The sequence below is a fragment of the Condylura cristata genome, unplaced genomic scaffold (assembly GCF_000260355.1).
Source record: "Condylura cristata isolate star-nosed mole 26May11 unplaced genomic scaffold, ConCri1.0 scaffold00017, whole genome shotgun sequence".
Taxonomy (NCBI): Eukaryota; Metazoa; Chordata; class Mammalia; order Eulipotyphla; family Talpidae; genus Condylura; species Condylura cristata.
In genome coordinates, this window is record NW_004567118.1 from 37,367,277 (window position 1) to 37,391,501 (window position 24,225).

General features: G+C 41.9%; 1 protein-coding gene across 1 annotated transcript in view; it reads left to right on the plus strand.

Moving 5' to 3' along the window:
• Positions 1–11,990, plus strand: part of NF1 (neurofibromin 1) — a 244,417-nt gene extending 232,427 nt beyond the window's left edge. The window contains exon 57 of the mRNA XM_004685158.2: positions 8,393–11,990. Coding sequence (XP_004685215.1) covers positions 8,393–8,535 — 143 coding nt within the window. The 3' untranslated portion in view covers positions 8,536–11,990. The remainder of the gene's footprint in view (positions 1–8,392) is intronic.
• The last annotated feature ends 12,235 nt before the right edge of the window (positions 11,991–24,225 follow it).

Consider the following 24,225-nt stretch of genomic DNA (forward strand, 5'->3'; position numbering starts at 1 on the left):
TGATTCATTTTGACAAAAGTTTGTCTCTTGGTCTGCTAGATGTTAAACCTATCAAAATAATTAGTTGTTTCTATATTGAATTTACCCAGTAATTGTTGGAGGGCTTCTACCCATCATTGGACACCAGTGGAGACAGTTGTCAGGTTGAAGATAAAGGTACCAATAGAGGTTCCCCCTGCTAGCTGCCTAATTGTTTATGTCCTTGTTGATTGCACATTAGCTATATAATTGTTTTATGAGTCTGGTTCAAATACATAAGTCATTGGCTTCTGAATCCTTCACTAGTAGAGATTGCACTTTAGAATCAGCAGAACCATTGCACTGTACTCAGAGTTCAGTACATACAAAATTGTGTCACCTGTGGCGCTGTAAGCTAAAGAGACTTTTGACTCTTCACATTTTCCCAAATACTGCTAAGCATCCTGAAGAGAAACTATAGCATGTACTGTATATAGAAACCTATTTCAAATTTAATGTTACAATCCATTATTAGGTCTAGCTAGGCTGAGTTGAATTGAAAACCATAGTTAAAACTAGAAAATAGAAGCTGTCTACCTAAAGATGATATATATGAGACTATCTCTTGCTTAAGACTAAGGCATGAGTGGTTTTCTTAGGTGATAAGCAGAGAAACTAGTGTGTGAGAGAGAGGCTTTTTTAAAACCTTATTTTGAATGTTTTATAATATTTCAAGTATTCAAGTGCAGCGACCCTATATTTTCTTTAGTACTGACGAGCTGGTATACTAGAAATAAAAATATGAATGGAATTCTGTGAGCTTAGAATTAGAACTCATTAAAATTCATTTCCAGTGTATTAAAATATATACTTTACCAAAAGCTCCTAATATTTTACCATGATTCAGTGAACATTTGAACATCTGTTTTGTAATGTCCACTAGACTCTAGGATATTTAAAGATGAAAGCGACTCAGGTTACCAAACCTGACAGTTTTTGCCTGGGTCTCACTTTTGAACTACAGATGTTATTTCCTTGTGGTCTGTATGGTTTAACAAATTTTACATGTGCAATGCAAGTTCTTAGATTTTAAGTACAAGATTAATACTACATTGCTCTGTAGAAAATAACCAAATTCTGAATATTCTATGGATTATTTTTATTGTTTACTATGTCAGGGAACTTTGTTAGACCTTTTTTTTTATCCAACAGAGTAAGGGTGTTGTTAGGACATGATACCTACCCTCAACTAAATTTCAGAATAGGAAGAGTCATAAAATGTATATAGATAACAGTTCTGACTTCCTTTGTAGTACTAGGTCAGAGTGACATTTATTTGGAAAAAACCAGTAATTATGAAAACAGTTTTATAACTTTTTGGCTAAAAAAAGAGGTATATGTTATAGTTTTTTTTTTAACTTATTTGTGATTTATTGTGTTTGTTTTTTAGTAGGAAAAACATCTTTAATATTTTTTTCTCATTTTATTTACTATTAATGGAATATGAGGGTTTTGGTGTTTTGGGGTTTTTTTTTTTTTTTTTTTGGTTTTTAGAGCTAAGACCTAGTTATTTGAAACTTATTTTAAATTCACTTCTTTTCTTTTGGGGCAATGTCCAAGCTTCTCAGTTATTCAGTCACTTTGCTTCTGTAATGCAGACCTCCCTCCTGGGAAGCTGGGTAGATAACTAGGAATTAATAAACATTCTTAAACCAGCAGTGCTGACAACTGTGTGTATAGAGTTTATCACAACCATTTCTCTAAATGTAAATTTAGCTCAGAGTCAGTAACATTCCCAGTACATTTACCATGCTTAATAAGAGAACTCTTAAAGTTCAAGGCCTCTATTGTGAGATTGCTTAAAATCTCTGAAACAATTTTGGTGTTTTAGAAATGTGCTTATGGTATTACTAGACCTTAATTTGTATTTTCTTTCCTTTTCCTTCTTTATCTTTGTTATTAGTCTGTACTTAAGAGAAAAGAATAGTTTTAAACTAAGTAATTGCGTCATACAATCTCTACTAGTTTTTCGTCTCATTTTTAGTTTAATTCTTGAATTAAAATTCTTAATTGTGATAAAGGTGGTAAAAAACACATCTATCTGTAAAGTTGTAAGTTCTACTGTTTATTTATAGATCATAACATTAGAAACTTAATTATCAGAATTCCATAATTAAAACCAGTTTCCATCTGAAAGCCAGGGAACATAACTATTATCCAGTGTCTAATCATATTTCACTCTTTTCAAAAAATCTTACGGACATGACTCACTTTTTTGTTTTCTTCATTCTCTCTGTGAAGCTTCTCTGCCTTGCTCTAAATCAACAGTTTTCATGCAGCTGTTCCCTCATCAAGGTACTCTTTACTTTAGTCATCTTTGCACGAAATTTTGCTTACCCTGCACTCATCCTGGGCACATGGCATGAGACGTCATTTACCAACCCCCTTCAACACATTCTGTTCTGCGCACTGAGCAGTTTGTCCATCACTGCTTCATTCTTGCTCTTTTTTAAAAGATGTGTCCACCTATGCATACAAGAACTGGGGTACAGACCACAGATGCAGGAGTGGGGGGTGAGAGGATTCACCAGAGATAGAGTAAGGAGCAGAGCAGACAGATCCACTGAAACACACTGCTGAGGGGAGCAGCTGGCGAGACAGGAGAGGTCTGCTGTGCCATGTGGATCAGCTTCCTGTGCTGCAGTGGTGGTAGAGAGCCTCAGTGTTGTGCCCCAACCTGTTGTACCTCCAGGGGGGAGGGGGTTGGAGTGGAGGGGGAGTGCTTTTAAGATCTGGGTGTGCCAACACTGCAAGGATGTGCTATGTCAGGGAACTGTTTCATCCTCTCCCTAAATGTTGAAGATGCTCCCCAGCCCTGGACTAACACAGGCTAGTTAACAAGAAATTCCAAAGACAGTTAAAGCAGGATTTGTGACTTGAGGTAAAGCTTTAGCTTAGAAAAGATTTGTTCTTCCTGAATATAAAGTTAACCCTAGAAATCCCTTAGAAATTAAAACTATCACATGTTTTTGTGATTTAAAGAAAAGGAGCATGGTCACTGGTAAGGAGTGAAAAGAAAAAAAGATGATACACTTATGACAAGTCTATAAATCTTTTCTTTCTTTGAAGCTCCTATATTTTTTTTTTCAAGAAGAACAAACCTTAACAGAAAAAGCAGTGTTAGTATTTGATTAAATTTAACTGAAATATTACTTGAATCCTTATTGTTTCATAGATCCAACTCAAAATACAAATATTTGTAAATATAAATTATAAATATAAATTATTTATAAACATATGTATTTAATGCATTACTATAGCATAAGAACATGTCATGTTTATGATTTCTTCTATTATTTATATTTTATGTTTACTTGCAATTAGGTTTGCAAATTTTAGTACACAATTCAAGTGCCTTTGTTCTAAAACTCCTTTTAGTACATCACTTGGTTTTTATAATTTCAGAGATTAGGACCATCTTAATTAATGTAGTGATTATTTATGTGCAGAGTGTGTTCACATAGATTATTTTATCTGATTCTCCTAACAACCCTTTGAAATAGGCAAATTCACTGCTATCCTTAATTGTCAGATTAGAACCAAGAGTTCTGGTCCAACCAACACTCATGCCTGGGTCTTCTGACATGTTTATTCTCATACATGTAAGAGTTTTGCCAGACTGCAGATGTAATGAACTAAGCAACAGTGTGGAGTCACATAACCTGCTAGTGCTGTGCAGCTGCCCGGAGGTTTAGTCCTGTGTTTGTGTTGTGTAATTTCTGTGAGAAGTTGCACCCATTTTTTCTCAGTTTCTCAAGAACTAAGAAGAAATAATCCTTTAATCATTTCATTGAAATACTAGGTTCCGATTTGGGAAGATGTTCTGATGTTTAAAAAAAAAAAAAAGATGGATTTTTAAAGATTATTTTATAATTTGTTATATTGAATTGTTACCCCTAGTTGTCAAACCCTGATGCCTGCCTTCAAGGAACTCACATTTAAGCAGAAGAGATGGACATATAACCTAAATAACTGTAAATGTAATCTCAGAATTATTTTCCCCATTTACTCATTTTACTAAATTTGGAAAATAAAACAATTTATTTAGGTTTTTTTTTAATCTGTATCTAAAATTGCCACAGTTCATTGACACATAGTGCTTAACTAATAGACTGCTGAAGAGAATTTCCAGCTTCTTCTGCCCTGCATGTTTGTAACTGGCTGCATGTTTGAGCACAGCTTATCTGTGGGGGAATTTGTACAGGCAAATCAGAACCATAGAAGTTTTCACCTTTATTTCTTTTTGGGCAGTGGCCTCTGGTGTTCTGTCTCAGTAGATTTTTTTAATTTCTGCTCCCTGAGGGTCAAAAGAGAACCTCTGCTTAGAGACAAGAGAGAGATCAGAATACAAAGCCTCAAAGGGGCCTTGGTGAAAAGGAGTTGACATCAAGGTCTACTCACCAATTTAAAATACAGCACATTTAATACAGGATGGCTCTGTCTCCATTTGAGCTGTCTGACTGACAAACTGAGAGTTGGTCCTGTAGAATACTGAAACCAAGTCCTTCATCAGCTTCTAGGGAAGTTTCTAGATTGAATTTTACAAGGTAGAGAAAAAGGACACTAACAAAATTCTCACTTTTGAGAATTTTGCTTAGAACCAAGATTCTATGACCATGACTTCATACTAATTTGGTTTTCTCAAGATGAGAGAAAGAGCAAGACTGTGTGTGCGTGCATTTTTTAATTGATTTTTTAGATGACCCTCTAAGATTTTTATATCTTTGCTGCAAAGTTGCACTTAGGAATCTGTCATGCTACAGTGACCTGTGTGTTACTTGTAGACTTGGGTTACTAAGTAGGAAATACATGTGAAAACAAGAATTGAATTGACTTGAAAATTAATTTTGAGAGTTGAAATGGGACATGAGTGTCTCGCATAGCATTGGATTTTGGGTTATGAAAGACCATGCTCAGTCATTGTTTATACTAACATTTTTATTTAAAAGAACAAATGCACATGAAGGAAAAAATTAGGATTTTAAGAAAAATAGGAGGGAAATCACCTACAGCCCCATTGCTATAAGATAATTACTGTCTGTTTACATTTTGACGCATTTCTTTCCATAGTATATGTATAACTTTTTTTTCTTTTTTTTTTTAAGTTTTTTTTTATTACAAAGTTTATTTTTACATCATTTTGCACATTTTTTTTTCCGTCTCGATTGTAATCCCATGTACAACTTTTTATAGCCTGTATTTTCCCCTTAACGTTTAACAGGAGAGAAACAGGCTTTTGGATTTTTATTTGGAGGTCTGGAGGTTATTTACATAACAAATCAAAATTAACTACTTCTTCAGAATTAAGTACTTCTTCAAAGAAACTTTCACCCTAGTGACCCAATCTGTTGAGGACAAGTACCTAAGAACAGCACTGAGCCAGCCCTTGTCCTCAGATGGGAGCATTGTCACCATGAATGAATGAATGAATGAATGAATGAATGAATGAATGAATGAATGAGTGCGTGCGTGCGTGCGTGCGTGCGTGCGTGCGTGCGTGCGTGCGTGCGTGCATGCTCCCCCCAGAGTGAATCATGGTCCAAAGGTGGGAGACTCCACCGGAGGTTGCAAAGCATAAGGAAGAGCTCCAGGCTGGTAGGTTGCTGACAGCTACAACCCTCAAGTGCCCTCCTGATGGCTATCCACAGTTCGTTTCTGTTTAAAGCCCTAGTTTTGCCTGAATATGATTTCCAGTTAAGGAAATCAGGAAGATAAAGAGCTATTAAACTTGAACTTTTGGTCACATGTAAATTTAAGGAAATGGGAGGTCAGATACCTGACAAGTTCTGGTAATTTTTGATAGAGGAAGCAAAATGTTTTTCTTTAATTTTTCCACTAAAAATATATCACCACTCCCTGGAGATCAGAGATTACATGCTTTTGGCTCTGAATTAACAAGCCATCACTAAAAAATGGGAGCATCCAGTTTCACCATTATTGATTGAAAAAGACATCAACTAGATGATAAAGGAAACCAAAAATAAATAATGATCTTTGTTCTTCTAAGGATTTTTACTCTAGTAGAGGAAAGCAGACATATATACAAATTATTATGGTATAGAAAAATTTAATATAAGTTAAGGCAGAGAGAAAAGATCATTTTTGTCTGGTGTGAGAAGAATACATCACAAAGGGTGAGAAAACTGAAGAGATGGGAAAAACTGAAGAGAATTTTATCTCATAAGCCAAGGCCATGAAAAGAGCTCGCATAAACATCTCAAAGTTCATAGAACACTCAGGACTTCGTGAGCAGCCTTCTTTTAGTTTTGTTATTTTTTAAATAACTGTGGAGAAGGTGCAAATACCTATCTGAAAGAAATAAAAATTATCCAGAATTCTGTTATCCAGAGAAAAATTCTATAAATGTAGTGATGTTTTCTTCCTACATATGGACCAAATTGAAACTGAACAGACTTGAGATATTGGTTCTCTATGCTTGGCTCCTGGGGAGGGTTAGCTAACATTTTTAACTCCATTCATACTCCTAGACCAGTGCTCTTTTTTCATTTAAAAAAAACAAAAAACAAAAAAAACACTGACAAATGTATTGTTCCTTTGATAAGTTCATAATAGCAAAAACCCTTTGACCTTACATAAATCAGTTCATGCACATTTAGAGGCTTTATTGAATTCCATGTTATGTCCATATGAAGACTGTGTGCCTTCTAGAAAGAGGAGCCCATTTCTTGTTCATGAGCCAGCAGTTGATGAGTGTGTCTTTGTACACTTCCTGTGATATGCATTTTGACTGAAGTGTTCCATTTTGTCCAAAAATGGAGGTCTTTGCATTCTCAAATTTAATGTTTATTTAAATATTCAGACGTATAGCTAAGAATAAAGTGAAAATTACTTGGTGTCACATCAGCCAGAGATTAGATTTTTTTTATTGTTACAATGTCTCTTTATTGTAACAAAGGAAAACATGATTTTCAAGTATTTCTTCCATTAGATAATTCTTTGTTCAGAGTCTTTAGATTTCAATCAGCTTTCCAAGAAGTCTGCTTTTATCTTCTGTTATAGGTCCAGATATACCAATTTTCAAGAGTCCACTGTGTAAATATAAATGAACATGTGTTGTGTCATTATTTTCTCCTTGAGCAGGCAATCAACTTAGTTTTATTGCAAGGTGATACACTTGCCCAGGTAGTTCAGAAAACATTCATTTTACTTATGACGAAAGTATTGGCCAAAGAAATGCAGTATCTAAATTTATTTTAAGTTATAAACTCACATGCTGGCATATTTAACATTTAGTTCTACCAACTGTCTATAATAAAACTTCCAGCTGCATCTAACAGTTGATTTTATTACTTCTTTAGAGATTAGATTTTTAACAAATATTTTCCCAGCCCTTTTATTTTTTTCTGTCTGTAAGGATTCTTTTTTCTTCCTCCGAAATTATGGTCATCTTTATGTGTCAGTAAATATCAATTAACATTTTAAATTTTGATTAAGTTCTCACTAGTTTTTTGTTTTCCCACTAGTAGTTATATCATAAGTGGATAATCAGTCTAATTATGTTGGTAAATTTTATTAAAATGTAAGAGAAAAAGACACAAGTCATATGTGTACAACTTGAACATCTAAGTAAATACACTTGAAAATCCAACATCCAGATCAAGAAAGAAATGACCGGTACCCCAAGAAATCACTTAGTACCCCTTTCTGGCCATGGCCACCCCAGAGGTAACACTGTTCTGTTACCTGTCTCATTTGTAATCTTCACTAAGCTGATGAATTAAAAAAAAAGTCTTGGTTTTTACTTTTTATGAAGTTACTACTTAGACTATTTGTGAAATTCATCATAAGACTCCATTTGGAAGGTTTACTTGCCTCCACGAGAGAAGTGGCCTCTTTTTAAAGTGTGGAACCTGAAATGACTTGCCATATTTGAAAAGGTCAAAGCAAATTCCTTAGCCTGTGACCTTTGTGATATATTATTTTCTCAATAAATATTTGCGCACTGATTTAAATTTTTTTAAAAAGTATCTACCTTTCTTTGAAATGACAGATTTCATTACTTTCTGCAACTGGAGAGCATTCGTGTAGAGACACCATTCGGGATATGTAACTAACAGCTGACCTCTGCTGGAAGCTTCTGGTATGATTTGGAGGAAGGAGTTCTAGTGTTCCTTGGGACTGCTTAGCCTACTGTTCAGCTGAAGCCTGCCTGTCTGTAGCTTTTCTTTGCATTTTCTCAAGGATTTTCTGTGTGACAAGGTCTTTGCAAACACTCTAGCAGTTGACTGTTAAAATGGAACATACAAAAATGGTTTGCCAGGTCCAGGTTGTCTCTCCTATACAAATCTGGAGATTCAATCCTAGAGCTTCACCCCAGAGGAGAGGGATGACTGACTGCTCTGTCTCTCTCCAGGAATCGACAAGGAGAACGTTGAACTCTCCCCCACCACTGGGCACTGTAACAGTGGACGAACTCGCCATGGATCCGCAAGCCAAGTGCAGAAGCAAAGAAGTGCTAGCAGTTTCAAACGTAATAGCATTAAGAAGATCGTGTGAAGCTTTCTTCCTTTCCTTTTTCCAACAGACTTAACTTTCCTCGGGCTCTTCACTAGTGACCCTTCACCACCGTGCTGTGATGCTGCACTTTCTGTTTTACAATGAGCCCTTCCAGTCTGCCATGTTGCCAGATGATCAATTCTTGGAAGCATTGCCTAAATTTAATGCTGCTTTTTTCATTAACATTTTTTTCCTTCATTTTTTTGGCGTGTGTCTGGTTTAAGCAAATGTTCAGAACAAGTGCAAAGACAGTGGGAAATTCAGATATTTGAACTGAGAACATCCCAGTGTGAGAGAGGACAAATTCTTGAATCCTGCTACTACTGGCCAGCAATGAAAGCCATTTGCACAGAGCTCTGCCTTCTATGTTTCCCCTTCATCATACAACATAAAGTGTTAGTCTTATTTACACACTTTTCAAGATAGAAGTTTATGGGGAAAAAATATTATAATCCCAGTATGTTTAATCTGACTTTTAGCTGTGTACTTTTTTTACCTTACAAAACTGAAGGAATGATGGAGGTCAAGCCTCAGTAACTTCATACCAGAAAGCCACAGGCTAGGTACTTTGGGGGGTGGAGGGACTTAGTATTTTTTAGTGGGTTCTTAAATACTAACACTTGAGTGTTAGCAATAATTACAGGTAAATAAATATAACCACATATTATCTTAACATTACCAAATTAAAGTTATAAGTTCTGAGGCCTTATCCAAACTCGGTCATTCAAACTAGTTTATTTTTCTCCAGTTCATTATCTTTTGATCTTTAAATATGCTAAAAGTTGTTTTTGTTTTTGTAAGACAAAACTATACTAAGTATAGTAACTGTACATTTTTCTTCTCCTTTCTCCTAAATAATTCTGAGCAGGGTAATCCATGAACAATATGTTAAAAATTGTTCCTAGAAAGTAATTTTCATAGATATTTGCATTAGCTCCATAGCAGAATTAATGGTACGTGATTTTTAGAGTAGCTGATGCTTTTATTTTGTTTAATAATTTCCCCAACAATATAGAGTATGGTATATATTATCAGAAATTTGTGCAACAAAATGATCCTTAAATGTCTTTAATCTTCTCTCTCTCCTCCAAAAAAATCTGGTCTCTCTTTAACAAGACATTTAGATTCTCTATGATAGGTTTGCATGTGATCACTGTGAAAAGCCTGTTCAGCCTGAGTTAGTAGGACAACAGGGGGCCTGAGGGTTGTTGTTCCACTGAGGTGTGGGTCTTTGTAGCCTTGGAATTTCCAGAATAATGCAGATTCATTTCCTTGTGGTACCTGAAATGTGCAAAATAATTTGACTTCAGTGAGCATATTAGCATCTGGGTGTTCCAGTTAAGGACTAAACCATATTTATTACAGAAAGATCCTCCAACTCCCAGATTAATTTTATGCATTAAGATGTAACAGTTTTGGAAGGGGAAAAGAAATTGAGGGGAGGGGAAGTTTCCTGTAGTGCTACTTTATGAGTGGATTTCAGTAAATTAAATTCCACAGCTAAATCAATAAATAATGGTACTTTTAAGTGTTCTGATTTTAATAATATAACACATTTCACATTTACCCACACAATAACAATGTAATATGTTAATGTAAATAAAATTGCTTTTGATATTCAGAAATAACAAGAATTTAATTTTGTTAATTTGTTTATAGTCTTGGGGAAAGAACCATTTGCCAAAATAAAAAAAAAAAACGACTTAGTATAATAGTTATTTTGACATAGAATTGTTGGAAAATATTGAAAACAGGTGCAATTCACTACACTTTTGTTTATAACTATTGTAGGAGCTGCACTAAAATGGAATGTTTGACAACAGAGCAACTGAGATGACAGAAGCTAAGACTCAAGCTGAGTTAGAAATAGATCATTAGCAGCCAGTGCCAAGGCGCCAAGCTGCCCTTCAGGTCTTGGTTCTCACCCATCTCTGGCATAGGTATCACAACTTCTTGGCTTCTGGAATAAATAGCAGTTGTAACCCTGTAGTCATTTCAGTTCACCCTTTTTCTTTGTTGGATAGTTTGGTACATACAGCATTGGGTGGTGTTATGCTACTTTGCTTCTTCCATCAGAGTAGGGAAACTTCGAAAGGCTTACTGTTAAAAAACATGGATCTTTTTTAAAGGAGTTTTTTCAGGGTATGATATTTCTTAGAGTTATTCATTATCTCCCTCCAGTATAATGAATTCACTTGAAGCACCTCATGAAATGATCAGCGTTGCACAAATCAAAATTGAGCCTTCTTTGAACTGCAGAAATAATGTTAACCATTGCATTTGGGAATTTGAAGCTTCCTAAGATTTCAAATTTACCTTGTCTAAAGAACTGACTCTGAGGGAAATCTCACTTTCCAAGTAACTAAAATGAATATAAGTTAAGTCTCCAGTGTGCTTTGCTTGAGAGAGCACTTTTAAGTCTCAAAATTGTAATCTGTACAAGAAATTTTGAAGTTCAGAGCAAGTTGCCCATATTGTGTAATTCAGATGGCCATTATAAGTCATTTGGTCAAGATTGATAGGTGTTTTCCCTGACTTTTTAAAGAGGAAAAATGGTAACTCATCACATTTTCCTGTTTAATTTACTTACTGTCTCCTCCCAGGACCATGCCCTTGTTTGCCAACACAGAGAGGCAGTTCACTAGCTCTGGGGAGAGTGGTGAGTGCTCTGGCCTGTGTCCACTTACACCGCTTCTTCCTTACCAAATGTTGGCCCTGAGGGTCCTGAGCCTGGCTCTGAGGACACCACAGTGACGCTCAGCTTCTGAGCCCACCAGTGGATGCACAGGGGCAAACAGAATATAAGCCAGCAACCCTTCCAGTTTCATGGGCTTTAGGGTTTTCGATGTTGTTTTCTTTTTTGTTTTTACATTCCCTTCTCACCCTCCCCCCAACAATTAGGCATGTCTTATTCAATGTTATGCAATGGACTTATACAAAAATTCACTCCTAGTGTCAGCCACACAATTTTTTTTAATGCAGTATATTCACCTGTAAATAGTTTGTGTAAAATTTGACAGAAAAGTATATTTACTACACTGTAAATACATGTGATGATATATTGTATTATTTTGCTTTTTTGTAAAGCAGTTAGTTGCTGTACATGGATAGCAAGCAAAAATTTGATTATTCTCGTGTTAGTATTGTTAACTTCTTCCTGCGACTGCGTTACATCATTTAAAGAAAATGTTATGTATTGTAAACTTACATTGTATATGATACCTTCCTCCCCTTTCCATGAAGGCCTACACTTTGGCAGCTCCCTTGACTACAACCTTGTTAATATTGTAAGCAGGTATAAGCCAGCAGGAGAAACCTTGCCTGACCAACAGACAAAGCTTGATGAATATAGGGGATTGCAGAGATCCATTTCAGACCGTGTTGTTCCCGCCCCATTTCCCTCCCTGTGTATGTACCTCACCCCTCCCTTTTTTTAAAGTAAAATGTAAATTCAATCTGCTCTAAGATGTGGAGAGTTATTTGATTTCTTCACATGCATCAAGGTCTGTTTTCTCATTTCTCCCCATTCTCCCCTGATCTTTTGAAACTTTAAGACAACTTCCTCTGAGGATGCCTTTGGCTCTTCACTACTCCCACCCCACCACTAGAAAGACCTTTGTATTTCCAGAAGCTCTGAAACTAAAAGAATTTTGATGAAATGTTTAGGGGAGGAAATAGTTATCCTAAACCCTCTTAAGGTCTCTGGCTGGGTCTAAAAACTAAACTTACAAAGATTAATAAGAAAAAGTCATCAAGATGCATTTCATGTAAGTTTTATGTGACACAGAAATTTTTGTAAGGTAATGAAGACACAAAGCAGTTAAATGTGACTGATTCTATTCTGGGTTTGATGAAGAGTGAACCAGCTACAGAAATAGAACCAGTCAGAGAGTTCGGGGGAAGTGTAGCAACTGGGGGACACTGACTGTGCTGGGTGGCCTCTGTCTGGTCTTTGGAGAGAAAGCTGCGCCTTTCCTTCAGGTAAAGAGAAGGATTCTCACCTGAGGGCTAATGACCTGTTCAGGGGAGAAGGGCAGGGGGTCAGCATGACCTCTGCCATTTTCTCAAATTTCTTCAAAGTACCATATTTTTTGAGTAGCATGCTTTTGGGGGGCCTGTTTCTGAGGGATGGCCTCATTTTCTAGGCCAATTTTAATTATTTTTATTATTGAGGTAACATTGGTCTATATAACTTAAAGGCGTGGAATCACACCTTTATTCATGTCACCACACCACACCTGCTACCAAAACACCCATAGTCCTCCAACACTCACTTGACTTTGAAAAGAAGTAGGCATTCAAGCATGCCGGCATAGCCTGACACTGACCGTCAGAAGGCATGTGTTAGGGGCCCACAATTCTCTCCAAATTTGTCACCTCTTCCCTCCACAAAATCTTCAGTGACATTGCATCTGTAGACACTTGTAAAATGCTTTCCTATAAAAATGGAAATTCTATCACTTCAACATGGGACCATAATCTTAATCAAACTTTTTTAAGTATCTTCTAGAAATCCATCTATACCTTGTTTGTGCATATAGCTATGCATACATTGCATACATCACATACCTGTATTTAAAGTTTCCAAAGCACCTTCATACAGTTTACCCAGGTCAGGCCAAGTTATCTTTTTGGTATTAAACACTGTAAAGTGTTTAGGTCCTTTACCATGTTAATGCTGAGAGTAGAGTTAACTTTAGTTGTGAAAAAGAGAATTAGGGCCCTCCCTGGTAGCTCAGCGGGTTAAAACACAGCAGCACAGCACTGAGAATCTAAAGCCGCTTCTGCATGAGTTTGATTCCCGCCGGCCCTGGAGGTGACCGCATGGTGTGGCAGACCTCTCCTGGCCCGCCCGCTGCTCCCCTCAGCAGTGTACTTTGACCATCTGCCTGTTCTGTTGCCCACTCTGTCTCTGGTGAAGCCTCTCACCGCCCCTAAGCCTCTGGCCTGTACCCCAGTTCTGTATGCACAAATAAAATCTTTAAAAAAAAAATAAAAAATAAAATAAAAAAAAAAGAGAATTAAGCTTGCAGAGTTACAGAGGTCAGGACTTTCCCAGGGGGCCACTTCCTTCATATAAAGGAGGGAAGGCTCATTGGAATTTTTTAAGATTTATTTCTTTATGCATACAACAAGAACTAGGGTGTAGACCAGAGGTGGGGAGGGTGAGAGGATTCACCAGAGACAGAGTGGGGAGCAGAACAGGCAGATGTGCTGAAATGCACTGCTGAGGGGAGCAGCCAGCAGGACAGGAGAGGTCTGCCGCGCCATGTGGGTCAGCTCCTTGGCGGGCGATCAAACATGCTGCAGTAGCAGCGGGTAGCTGCCTAGTACTGAGACAATCCCTTATGCCACCAGAGAGGCCTCTGAGAAGGGTGTATTTTTAAATGAGCATCTTAGGCTTTGAATTACCATTCTTGTGTTGTGTCAGGCTGAGAACGCCTTGGGACAGAATGCATGTAGCAGAGGTGCTTCGGCTGACAGCACATTGGAAAGACTGGTTCATTTTATTTTCTCCCATTTTGGGAATGCATTCTAGTTTTCTGTTTAAAATGTCTATAAAGACACACCTTGGCCCTCCCTGGTGGCGCAGTGGGTTAAAGCACAGCACTGAGAATCTAAAGCCGCTTCCGCATGAGTTGGCTCCTGCCTGCCCCGGAGGTGACCACATGGTGTGGCAGACCTCTCCTGGCCCACCCGCTGCTCCCCTCAGGAGTGTACTTCGTTGATCTACCTGTTCTGTTCCCTACTCTGTCTCTGGTGAAGCCTCTCACCGCCCCTGAGCCTCTGGCCTGTACCCCAGTTCTGTATGCACAAATAAATAAATCTTTAAAAAAAAAAAAGACACACCTTAACTCCAGGCTGCAAAAGACAGGGGCACTTTCTATATCCTTGAGTCTGGACCCCAGTCAAAGCAGAAAGACTTGATGAAAAGATAAGCTCCCATAACCAACTTGGTAATTTACAAATAAAGACAAAAAGAAATGAGTTGGTCTATGCCTAAAGCAAAACCACCACCACACCCATACTCACATATAGGATATTCGGGCGTCCAAAAGAAAAAGACAAACCCAGTCCTGAGTCTTAATTTGTGGCATTCATGCATGCATGCATTCATTCAGCAAACACTGGGCCCTAAGTTTTCCCAAAAAGCTAGCTTTCTGATTTCCCCTGAAATCAGAAATCTTGGTTCTGAAATAATTCCTCATTATAATTTTGTGCTCACTACTCTTACATCTCTTGTCAGACTCTGGGTCTACAGAGAAGGCCAGGTCTCATTCAAGGTATTCAACAGATGGTTGGTTAAGTGAATTTAGATTTCTGTTAGGGAAACATGTAAGTGGATATAAAAAAGGATTCATTTCACAACAGTTACCCCCAATACCAATCCCTGCCCAAACAAGTGACCTGCACAATGAAGACTGTTGGAACACTAATCCAGACTTGAGAGTTCACCTATCAGGAAAATTACCAAAATGTATTTTGTTCCTTATGCACTTAGAAAAAGGCAGTGATTCTAATCACAGTCTTTTTAATTGAAAGGTCATCTTAACCCCAAAAGAGTGGGAGGGGAAAAAGTAAAGTATACAGGAAAAAGTATAGTTTTCTAAGAGCAATGGATTTAGCTTTATAAAATTTGTATGTGTGTGTACATGTATATATATATACGTATACATATGTATGTTCATTCCTTATTTCCCTCCTGTTGCTGTTGATTCAGTCCAAACTAGTCCTTACAAATGAATGTACCACTTCAACACAATTTCAATCTCCACTAGAAGAGCATCCCAAAACAAAATGATCCTAGGGTTTACCTTGTGGAATAAACAAAGAACGTAAAAAAAAAAAAAAATGAATAAGTTGGAAATTTGCCTTACGAGGTAATAAAACACTTAACTAGTAAGTAGATAAATAGAATAAAAGAAGCTAAAAGGTCAGATTATCCTATTGGTTTTTTTTTTAAGGACTTAATTCAAGTTTCATTGGTTTAAAAGTCAATTTTAACCAATTCCATTGGTTTAAAAAAAATATTCCTCACTCCTGGCAAATATGTCCTGGTGGGACACCCAATTTCTCAGGACCCCAGTTTCTTGGGATCAATCACCCCAGTAAATGAGTGGTCATCGTGCAAAGGGAAAGAGATGAGGCAGTGTCACCAGGTCCCCTGGGAGAACGGAAATGTTCCCTATCTGTGCTGTCCAGTGCAGTGGCCATGGCCACTCAGGACTGCAGAGCACCTGTATGTGGCTAGTGGGGCTGAGACGCTGACATTTGAATTTTACATGAATGTAAATAATTGCATGTGCTTAGAGGCGACAGATTGGACAGCACAGGATTTGGAGGGTCTTGCATCAGCAATTCAAGGCTCAAGGCCAGATGCGCAACCACTTCTTCTCACAGTCACTGCCTGACCTTACCACACAGCTCCACAGAAGCTCAAGGTCACAAGAGTCAGCAAGACTTAGGTTCGGAAGCTGAAAGTGTTGGCCAAAAGCACGAATGATTCCCTCAGTAGAGAAGGATCTTCTAAGCCTAAAAGCAATGGAAGAAATTCTAAAGATTACACTGACTGCCTAATGGCTTGAAGAAAAAAAAAAAAAAATCATGCCCAGAATTTAAAGGCAAATGACTCAAAGAATTCATAAAATTAATTTGAAGATCTGAGTAGAGAAACAAAATAGACAAAGGGCATAAATGCCTAATCCACAGAAATGAAATACTGTACCAATTGCTAGTTACTGTATGATAGAAATGCCAGCATTTTTGTCAGTAAATAAAATTGCAAACCATAACAGTAAATTACAATTTCCATCTGTCAAATGAGCAACAGTGTGCTCAGAACTCCGTACTGGTCAGGGAGATGCGGTACCTCATGTACATGACCGTCTCTCTGTATCTGTCTCAAAATCGTCACTCCGTTGCCCCAGTAATACCCTGTCAAGAATACCTTGGCCCAGAGAAATAAACAGAGACCTAAGACAAAATCAAAGAATTACATAGAATATCAACACACCTGAAGACAACCTAAATAGCTAAGTTCATCCAGCACTTTCGGGAAGCTCACATTCCTTATGCAGTTGGGTGGTTTTTTTTGTTTGTTTTGTTTTGTTTTGTTTTAATTGGGGAGAGGGTTGGTTTTTTAAAAAGATTTATTTACTTATGCATACAGAACTGGGGTGCAGGCCAGAGTTGCAAGGGCGGTTAGAGAATTCACCAGAGACAGAGTTGGGAGCAGAACAGGCAGATCAGCGAAAGCACCCTGCTGAGGGGAGCAGTGGACAGGTCAGGAAGGGTCTGCTGCACCATGTGAGTCACCTCCCCGGCCCGGCTTCAAACTTGTGTTGCAGAGGCTGTGGATAGCTTCATAGTGCTGTGCTTTAACTGGTTGTACCACCAGGGAGGGCCCCTGGTTTTCTTTCTTGAGGTGATACGGGTTTGCAACACCATATTCAATTTAGGGAAACACGTCCACACCTCCTCAGATATATGTCACTATACCATCCCCACTTCCTTATGTAGCCTCAAAAATAGGTTTCAAGAATATTATTTCTATCTGGGAAACTCCCAATAGAATCAGGGTTTAAAAGTGGTGTGAGAAAAAAAAAAAAAAGTGGTGTGAGGGCTGATCTCCAATTGTGTAAAAGAAAGAAGAAATAGATGAAGTTTACATAGGAAAAAGATGAACAGTAAGTGTAACTAGTGTTCGCAGTAACTAATTTGTGTTGTTTCCTCATATTTGTCTATTTTCTAAGTTGTTTAGAATGAGCATTATTACTTTAAAAACCAAAATCAATTTGAGAGGTGAGGATAATACTGTCCTCAGTTGCACTAAAGGGGTACTCATGTGAGATTATTCAGGAACTAATTTACAAACAACTGTGGACATTTTACCTTTGCCTTTTCTCTTTTACCAAAAGGAGATTTTTGGCCTAATATAGATTCAAGGAGGTGGGCTTTCTCCCTGGGAATATTTGCCTATCTGGTGAGTCAGTTGAAACTTCTGTCCTTTCTTTGTGCACAGTGTACGCTCACAAGCCCTCCAGGGCGACTACTGTTGCTGGCATCGGCATTGTGTGCTCTCTTCAGGTGGCCAGAAATGCCCCCGTCCCCGGGCGTAAGAAATTTTCTCATGTGGCTGGATATGGCCGGAGTGAGGGTGGGGTGGAACGGGACATGGGTTGAAAAGGCAGGCAAAGGTCAGAGGATGGCCTTGGTCCTGCGGAGGTCCTGTTGGGGCCTCTGCCACATAGGTATACAGTGAGGGCTGTTTTTCCTCAGTTCTTCAGCTTACTAGGTACCAACATCCCACCCCTTCTCCTGCTTTTGACAGTGCTGCTTTCACCTGCCTCTTCACCCTCGGCTCTTGCCCTACGACTGTTCCTCCATTTCCTCTCCTACTAACCATCTCTGAGCTGATCCTAGTTCACCTCCTTTCTCACCTCCAGATGGGTAGCCAGTCATCTAATGGCCTTCTTCACTTTCCCATGGTTTTCCCTGTGCATTTCTTCTTGGACGTCAGCCTCTGAGCTAGAAACTTGGGGAATTATCCTTAATTCTCCCCCACCCACCCCCCAACATTGGATGGTTGTCAAATTGTACTGATCATGCTCCCAAGTTCTCTCAGCTGTCCCCATGATCACAGACAATTCAGGAGCCCGTATGTTTTACCCATGTAGAAGGGTCCCCAGTGAAGTGCACACCAACCTCACAGCCAGCCAGCCAGCAAGAGCTTCTTTTCAAAGCTTCCTGCTCTCCACTGTCACACATGAAGTCCAGTGACCTCAGTAGGACCCCCAGGCCATCCTCTGACCCCTACCTGCCTTTTCAACCCCGCATCCCATTGTGCCCCACCCTCATTCCGGCCATATCTAGCCACACGACTGGACCATTTCTTCTGCAACCCGGATCTTGCCCAACCCCTTATTTTTCTTTTTAAAGATCCATCTATTTATACACACAAGAACTGGGGTGCAGGCCAGATGTGTGGGAGGTGAGAGGATTGACCAGAGACAGAGTGGGGAGCAGAACAGGCAGGCTGACTGAAATACACTGCTGAGGGGGAACAACAGGTGGGTCAGGAGAGGTCTGAGGTACCATGTGGGTCACCCCCCCTGGCTAGGGAGCAAACTCCTGCCACAGTGGCTGCAGATAGCTTCATAGTGCTGCCCACGAAACCATTTCACCAACAGGGAGGGCCCCTTCCTAGCTCTTGTTCTCCCCAAGCCCATCCTGACACGTGGCACTCCTCACTTGAAAACCCATTTGCACAAAACACCAGAGGCTTTGCAAGTAGGTACTGAGGCCTCTAGGGCCATCACTGCTTAGGGGAGATCAAGACACAGGTGTGTGAGGCCCTAGCCTCAGTGGCTCCCCTTAGAATGATTCTGATTTGTTCCAGTTTCTTCCCTCAGTATAAATTCTAAGTGGGGGGTGGGGGTATTTTTGTCTCCTTGAGCCTTGTGCTGTCTTTGTGAGCCTGTGTCTCTGTAGACACCATCTCATCCCCAGGGAGCTGGCCTCGCCCTCCAAAGAGATCCCTGCTCATATCTTGAGACATCCCTCAGAGGCTACATCCTGGATGGTTTTCCTGAGGAAAAGCAGAAGATTGGCCCATTCTCTCATTCCCTCAGCAGCTTCCCTCTCCTGGGGACCTGCGTCATGAAGGCTGGCTGACTCATCAGGCACCTCACCCCTTGGCTGTGAGCTCTGGGGCCACCAGTACGTGTGACAACTTATTCGCTGGTGCCTCACCCTGCGCCTGGCTCCTACAGAATCCTCAAGTCCCAGTCACTCCTGTATAGACCTTGCGTGCCAGAAAATAATCTCACTCTTAGTTACATTCAGGCTGGTTTGGAAGAGACCTCAAACCTGTAAGACATGAGTGGAATTTTCCATTTGGTCCAAAGATTGCTCCCCAGAGCCTAAGACAGGGCTTATTCCATAGCAGATGCTCACTACTTATCTGTCAAGCAAGTAAGTCTAGGGAAAAAAGTGTTCCTTCTCAGGAGCCAGGGTAGATTTTAAAGACTTTCCTTGAACAGCAGGGGGCACAGGAGAGCCCGTCTGGTCCCCAGGGAGCTGGAGCTTTGCTCCTTTAACAGGCCCCTTGATCTATTCCCTGGGCCTCTGGAGAGCCTAACACCGGGCTGACCCTCCTGAGCATTCCACCTGGTGTGACTGTTGGGGGTTCCAAGCAGGAGGACCTGACAGTCTTGGCCTCTGTGCTCCTAAATCACAGTGAACTTGGCTGATCTGACTCAGGCCCCTCCAAGATGTACACTGGAATTGGATGTGCTAAATTTGTTTTCATTTGTTTCTAAGCATCTCAATTGGGGGTTGGGGGTTTGGTAGTGGAGTTTTAGCCTGATGATTGAGATTCTACACCCAATTTGTGGCACTGTCTCTGCCACCCAAAGCCTCGTGATCTTGGGCACTCGGCCTTTGCTGCCCTAGAGTATTTTAGGACAGGTGATGAAAGCAAGTAGGTTCACACCCCCTTCCTCCCTTCCAACGTGATAATTATTTGTGGTTAAAAAAAAACCCTGCAGGTTGCGAGCTAGAAGAAACTGTGACTCCTGCCCCATTTCCAGACAACATGGATGATGCAGTTAAGATCCGTAGCGGAAAATGAGAAACGCTTCCCTCTCCATCTGCTTCTAAACCTCCAGAAACACACGTAACACCACCACACGCTAGTGCCATGTCAAGCTCTGTACCAAGGGGGCTGCATTTATTTTCTCGTTGAAAACTTGCAGGAACTCTGCAAGGCAGGAGCTGCTGTTTCCAGCTAGGAAGGCTGAGGTTCAGAGGCATTAGCTTACGCAGAGCCAGAGGGCTAAAGGAGCAGACCTACCTGGCTGTTTGGATTTACAAAGCCTGTCTTTAATAAACTCTTAGTCTTTAAGAACTGCTGCCTGATATTTATATATTTACTTATTTATATTCTGTGGCTGCCGTAACAAAGACCACAAGCTGCAAGCAAACTGCTTCAAACAACAGACATTTATACACCTCTTAGAAGCCTCTCAAGAGCCGAAGTCCAAAATCAAGGTGTAGACAAGGTCACGTCTCTCTCCAAAGACATTAGAGTAGAATTCACTCCTTGCCTCTTGTTTTGTGGGGCTGCTGGCATTCCCCAATTTACAGCCGGGTCTCCCCACTCTGCTCCTGGGGCCATGTCTCCTCCTCCATGTCTGTGTCAACTTACCTCCATCTTTTAAGGACACACATGACAGCCTTTACCGCCTCCCCAGATCCTTAATCACAATAAGGTAACAGTCACAGATCCCCAGGGCTGGAATATGGGTATCTTTGGGGGCCACTTTTCAGTCTACCACACCACATGTACCTATTCCATACTAAACATTTCTATTCCTTTACAGACCTTCATTGTGTATATTGGGCACTAGAAGTCAGGAGTACTCAGCTGTTTGGGATGGCAGAGAGAAAGATGGCACCCAGCTCTCAGGGGCACGGTGGCACTGTGTGATGGTTCACATCAACTTCCCAGATGCTCAGGAAAAAAACAGGAGTGGGAGACACAGGACAGTCATGAGAGCTAGCACTTAGTACTGCCTCACTGTTCTAATGTTTACATGTATAACTCACATGACCTCTCAAAAGTCCTGTCCCAATCAGGAGGCTGGCTCCAGAATGTGTACCTGTCACCTCTCTGGATGTTTCAGGAGCACAGGGACAGGTGGGGAGGGTGTGGTCAGGGAAGGCTTCCCACTGGAGGTGCCACTGCACTTCCAGGAATCTGGAAGGAAAGGAGGTGGCCAGAGGGTGGAACAGAGAGAGGTTATGAGTGAAGAAGTTCTCCAGGTGGTGATGGGATGGGGTAAGGAATGCCTGGTTTTCTCACTTACCCTTCTCCTGAAGGGGCCTACTGCCTCCCTAGGGTAGCCACCTCCAGCCTGAGGTTCCCAGGGCTCTAGGCTCTGGCATGGATGTCTTCTTGCTGCATCTGCTGGGCTGCACTTTGGGCTATGAGATTGAGTTGCGAGCCCTGGGGCTCTGGCCCATGTCCACCTCTAAGGACCAAGGAACCTTGCAGATTGTACCTTCTCCAAGGGTCCTTCTGGGCAGGCACCGGTGGGCTCCCGGAGCCTGGGAGCTCATGATAGATCACGACTGTCTGGCTACCAGTTCAGCAAGGGCAAGGGCTGCCACAGCTGTTCTCCTTTTCCACACCCACACCCCAGCATGATGGCACAATATAAGCACTGAATAAAAACAATGGGACAACCAGAGAGTGTGAGCAACAGACCCAACCCAGAGCCCACGCCTGGTGGCACCAACTGAAGTAAATCTGTATTCTTGGATTTATTGCGATTCTGTTGTTTGGGAGGAAAACCACCAATCTGTTCATGGGCTGCAGGCTTGGTTCACATGGGATCCATTCACATTCAGATCCGAGGCCCTGACTTCTGCCGAGGTGGGGGAGACGCCCCAACTCCCTTGTCCCCACTCCTGTGGCGGGGGATGTGATGATGGGGAGCACCTCAAGGGCCATTTCCACAACTCCCCACATTCGCCCCTGTTCCGATCCATTTCCCTTTTGCACTGAGCCTATGGGTAAGAGACAAATGAGCACCAGCTGACTTTGAAGGAAGAATGGAAGGGTCCTGGGGCAGGTAGCAGCCCACAGTTTTCACTCCCTGCCCCTCAGCCAATGGGCTTGCTGGCCCTCCCTCAGCCAGTCTCTCCTCCTCCCCTTGGCTCCCCAGGAAGTAATATCCAGACTCTTTGCATATATAATCTTCAGTTGCCCCCTACGGGCAGCACTTTAATTATCCTCATTGTACAGATAAGGAAATTGAGACTCAAAGATGTTAGAGTCTTGCTACGGAGTATCCAACTAACAGAGCAGCCCACACTCATCGGAGCTGGCCTTTGTGGCCTGTGGTCCCTGCTTCACAGTGGGGGCTCACTGCTCTCTTCTCAGGAGGAGCTCCTGGGAGAGGGAAAGCATCATGAGAAAAGGACAGATGAAGGCTTGGGTTTGCCTCTGGAGCTGAGGCTGGAGACAGGAGCCTGGTCCACAGTCAGAGAAACCACAGGGCTTGGTTATACGTTCAGGATATACCTGCAGGGAGACCACAGAAGTGAAACTGAGGCCCCGAGAGGGCCATGCTATGCAGAACTGGGTCCCGGCCTCCCTGTCTGGGTCCCTACACCACTCTTGGCCCTTGTGGATAATGAAGCTGGACGCTACCTAGTTTTTCTGGATAGGAACTTCCCCTGGACCCACCACTGACTGGAAACCAGTGACAAGAGGATGGTTAAGACACATCCTAGGGCCCTCCCTGGTGGTGCAGCCGGTTAAAGCGCAGCACTTTGAAGCTCTCTGCAGCCACTGCAGCATGAGTTCTATCCCGGTCAGGGAGGTGACCACATGGCGTGGCAGACCACTCCTGACCCGCCAACTGCTCTCCTCAGCAGTGTAATTTCAGTCAATCTGCCTGTTCTGCTCCCCACTCTGTCTCTGGTGAGTCCTCTCAACCCCGCAACTCTGGCCTATACCCTGATTCTTGCGTACATAAATAAAAATAAATCTTAAAAAAAAAAAAATCCTGTCTTGGAGGGTTTCCTAGTCAGGTGGGGAGATGGGCCTCCCACCAGAGAGTTATATAAATAAACCGAATAGAGGCACCTGGAGAAAGGGACCATAACTAATAACAGACAAGATGGAGTGCTATCAGGGAAGGCTTCATGGAAGAGGAAACTCTGACCTGAGCTGGAAAGCAAAAGAAGAGGTGGACTCGGCCAAGACCAGTTCTGGAGTTGGAGGTAACTGGTACCACAGGGCCGGGTGTGCTGAGCAATAAGCCAGGTCATGCCGGGGACTCAGGTGGGACTGGCCTTAGCATGAGAGCTGCAGTGGCGACTCAGCTCAGCACTGCTGGGAGTGGGGAAGGTCCAGGCCTCAGTCCAAGATTTGGTTCAGGGCTCTAAGTCTGGGTATTCAGCAGTGCCAGGGAAAGGTGAGAACCAGGGAGGGAGCCTCCCCAAGGAGCAGGGTGGCCCCAGGCCCCACCACAGGCAAGCTTCCTTGAGGGCCTCTGCTTTGCCTTCCCCCCTGACCCTATCTGACCCTGTCCCAGGCTGGAGCCCTGTGTCCTGTTCCCACTCTTGGTGCCCTTCTCCAGCTAGGAGTTGGCTGCTGGTGGTGGGGTGAGGTGGGGTGGGGGTGGGGATCCCTAAACCTGAAGACTGTTCTGATTGTTCCTTCTGGCACAGCACAGAGGTTCGAGTACAAGTCTAGACCATCCAGCTCTGTGCCAGACAGGAATCCCGGCCCTATCTCTCACCAGCTGTGTGACCTACGCTAAGTTGTTCCACCTCTCTGAGTCTCGGCTTCCTCACAGATGAATCTAACAGCTGAACACCCAAACCTAGGAACTACCTAAAGCACCCGGGGCGCGCGGGGCTGCTAGGTACCCACACCTGGCAGGGTAAGCGGGGACTGAGGAGTAGGGGGCTGAGGCGGGATAAGAGGCTGCCGGCCTCAGCCGCGCGGGTGGTCGCGACTCCAGGCCTGACCGCCTCCCGGGAGGGGGCGGGGCCTGCGGGCGATCTCGGATTTCTGGGCACCAGTCGCGCGCCCACCCCCCGGGTCTGCAGCGACGCGGCGAGCGCGGTGGCGCCGGGAGAAACTGAGTCAGCCTGGGGGCGGCCGGCCGGCCG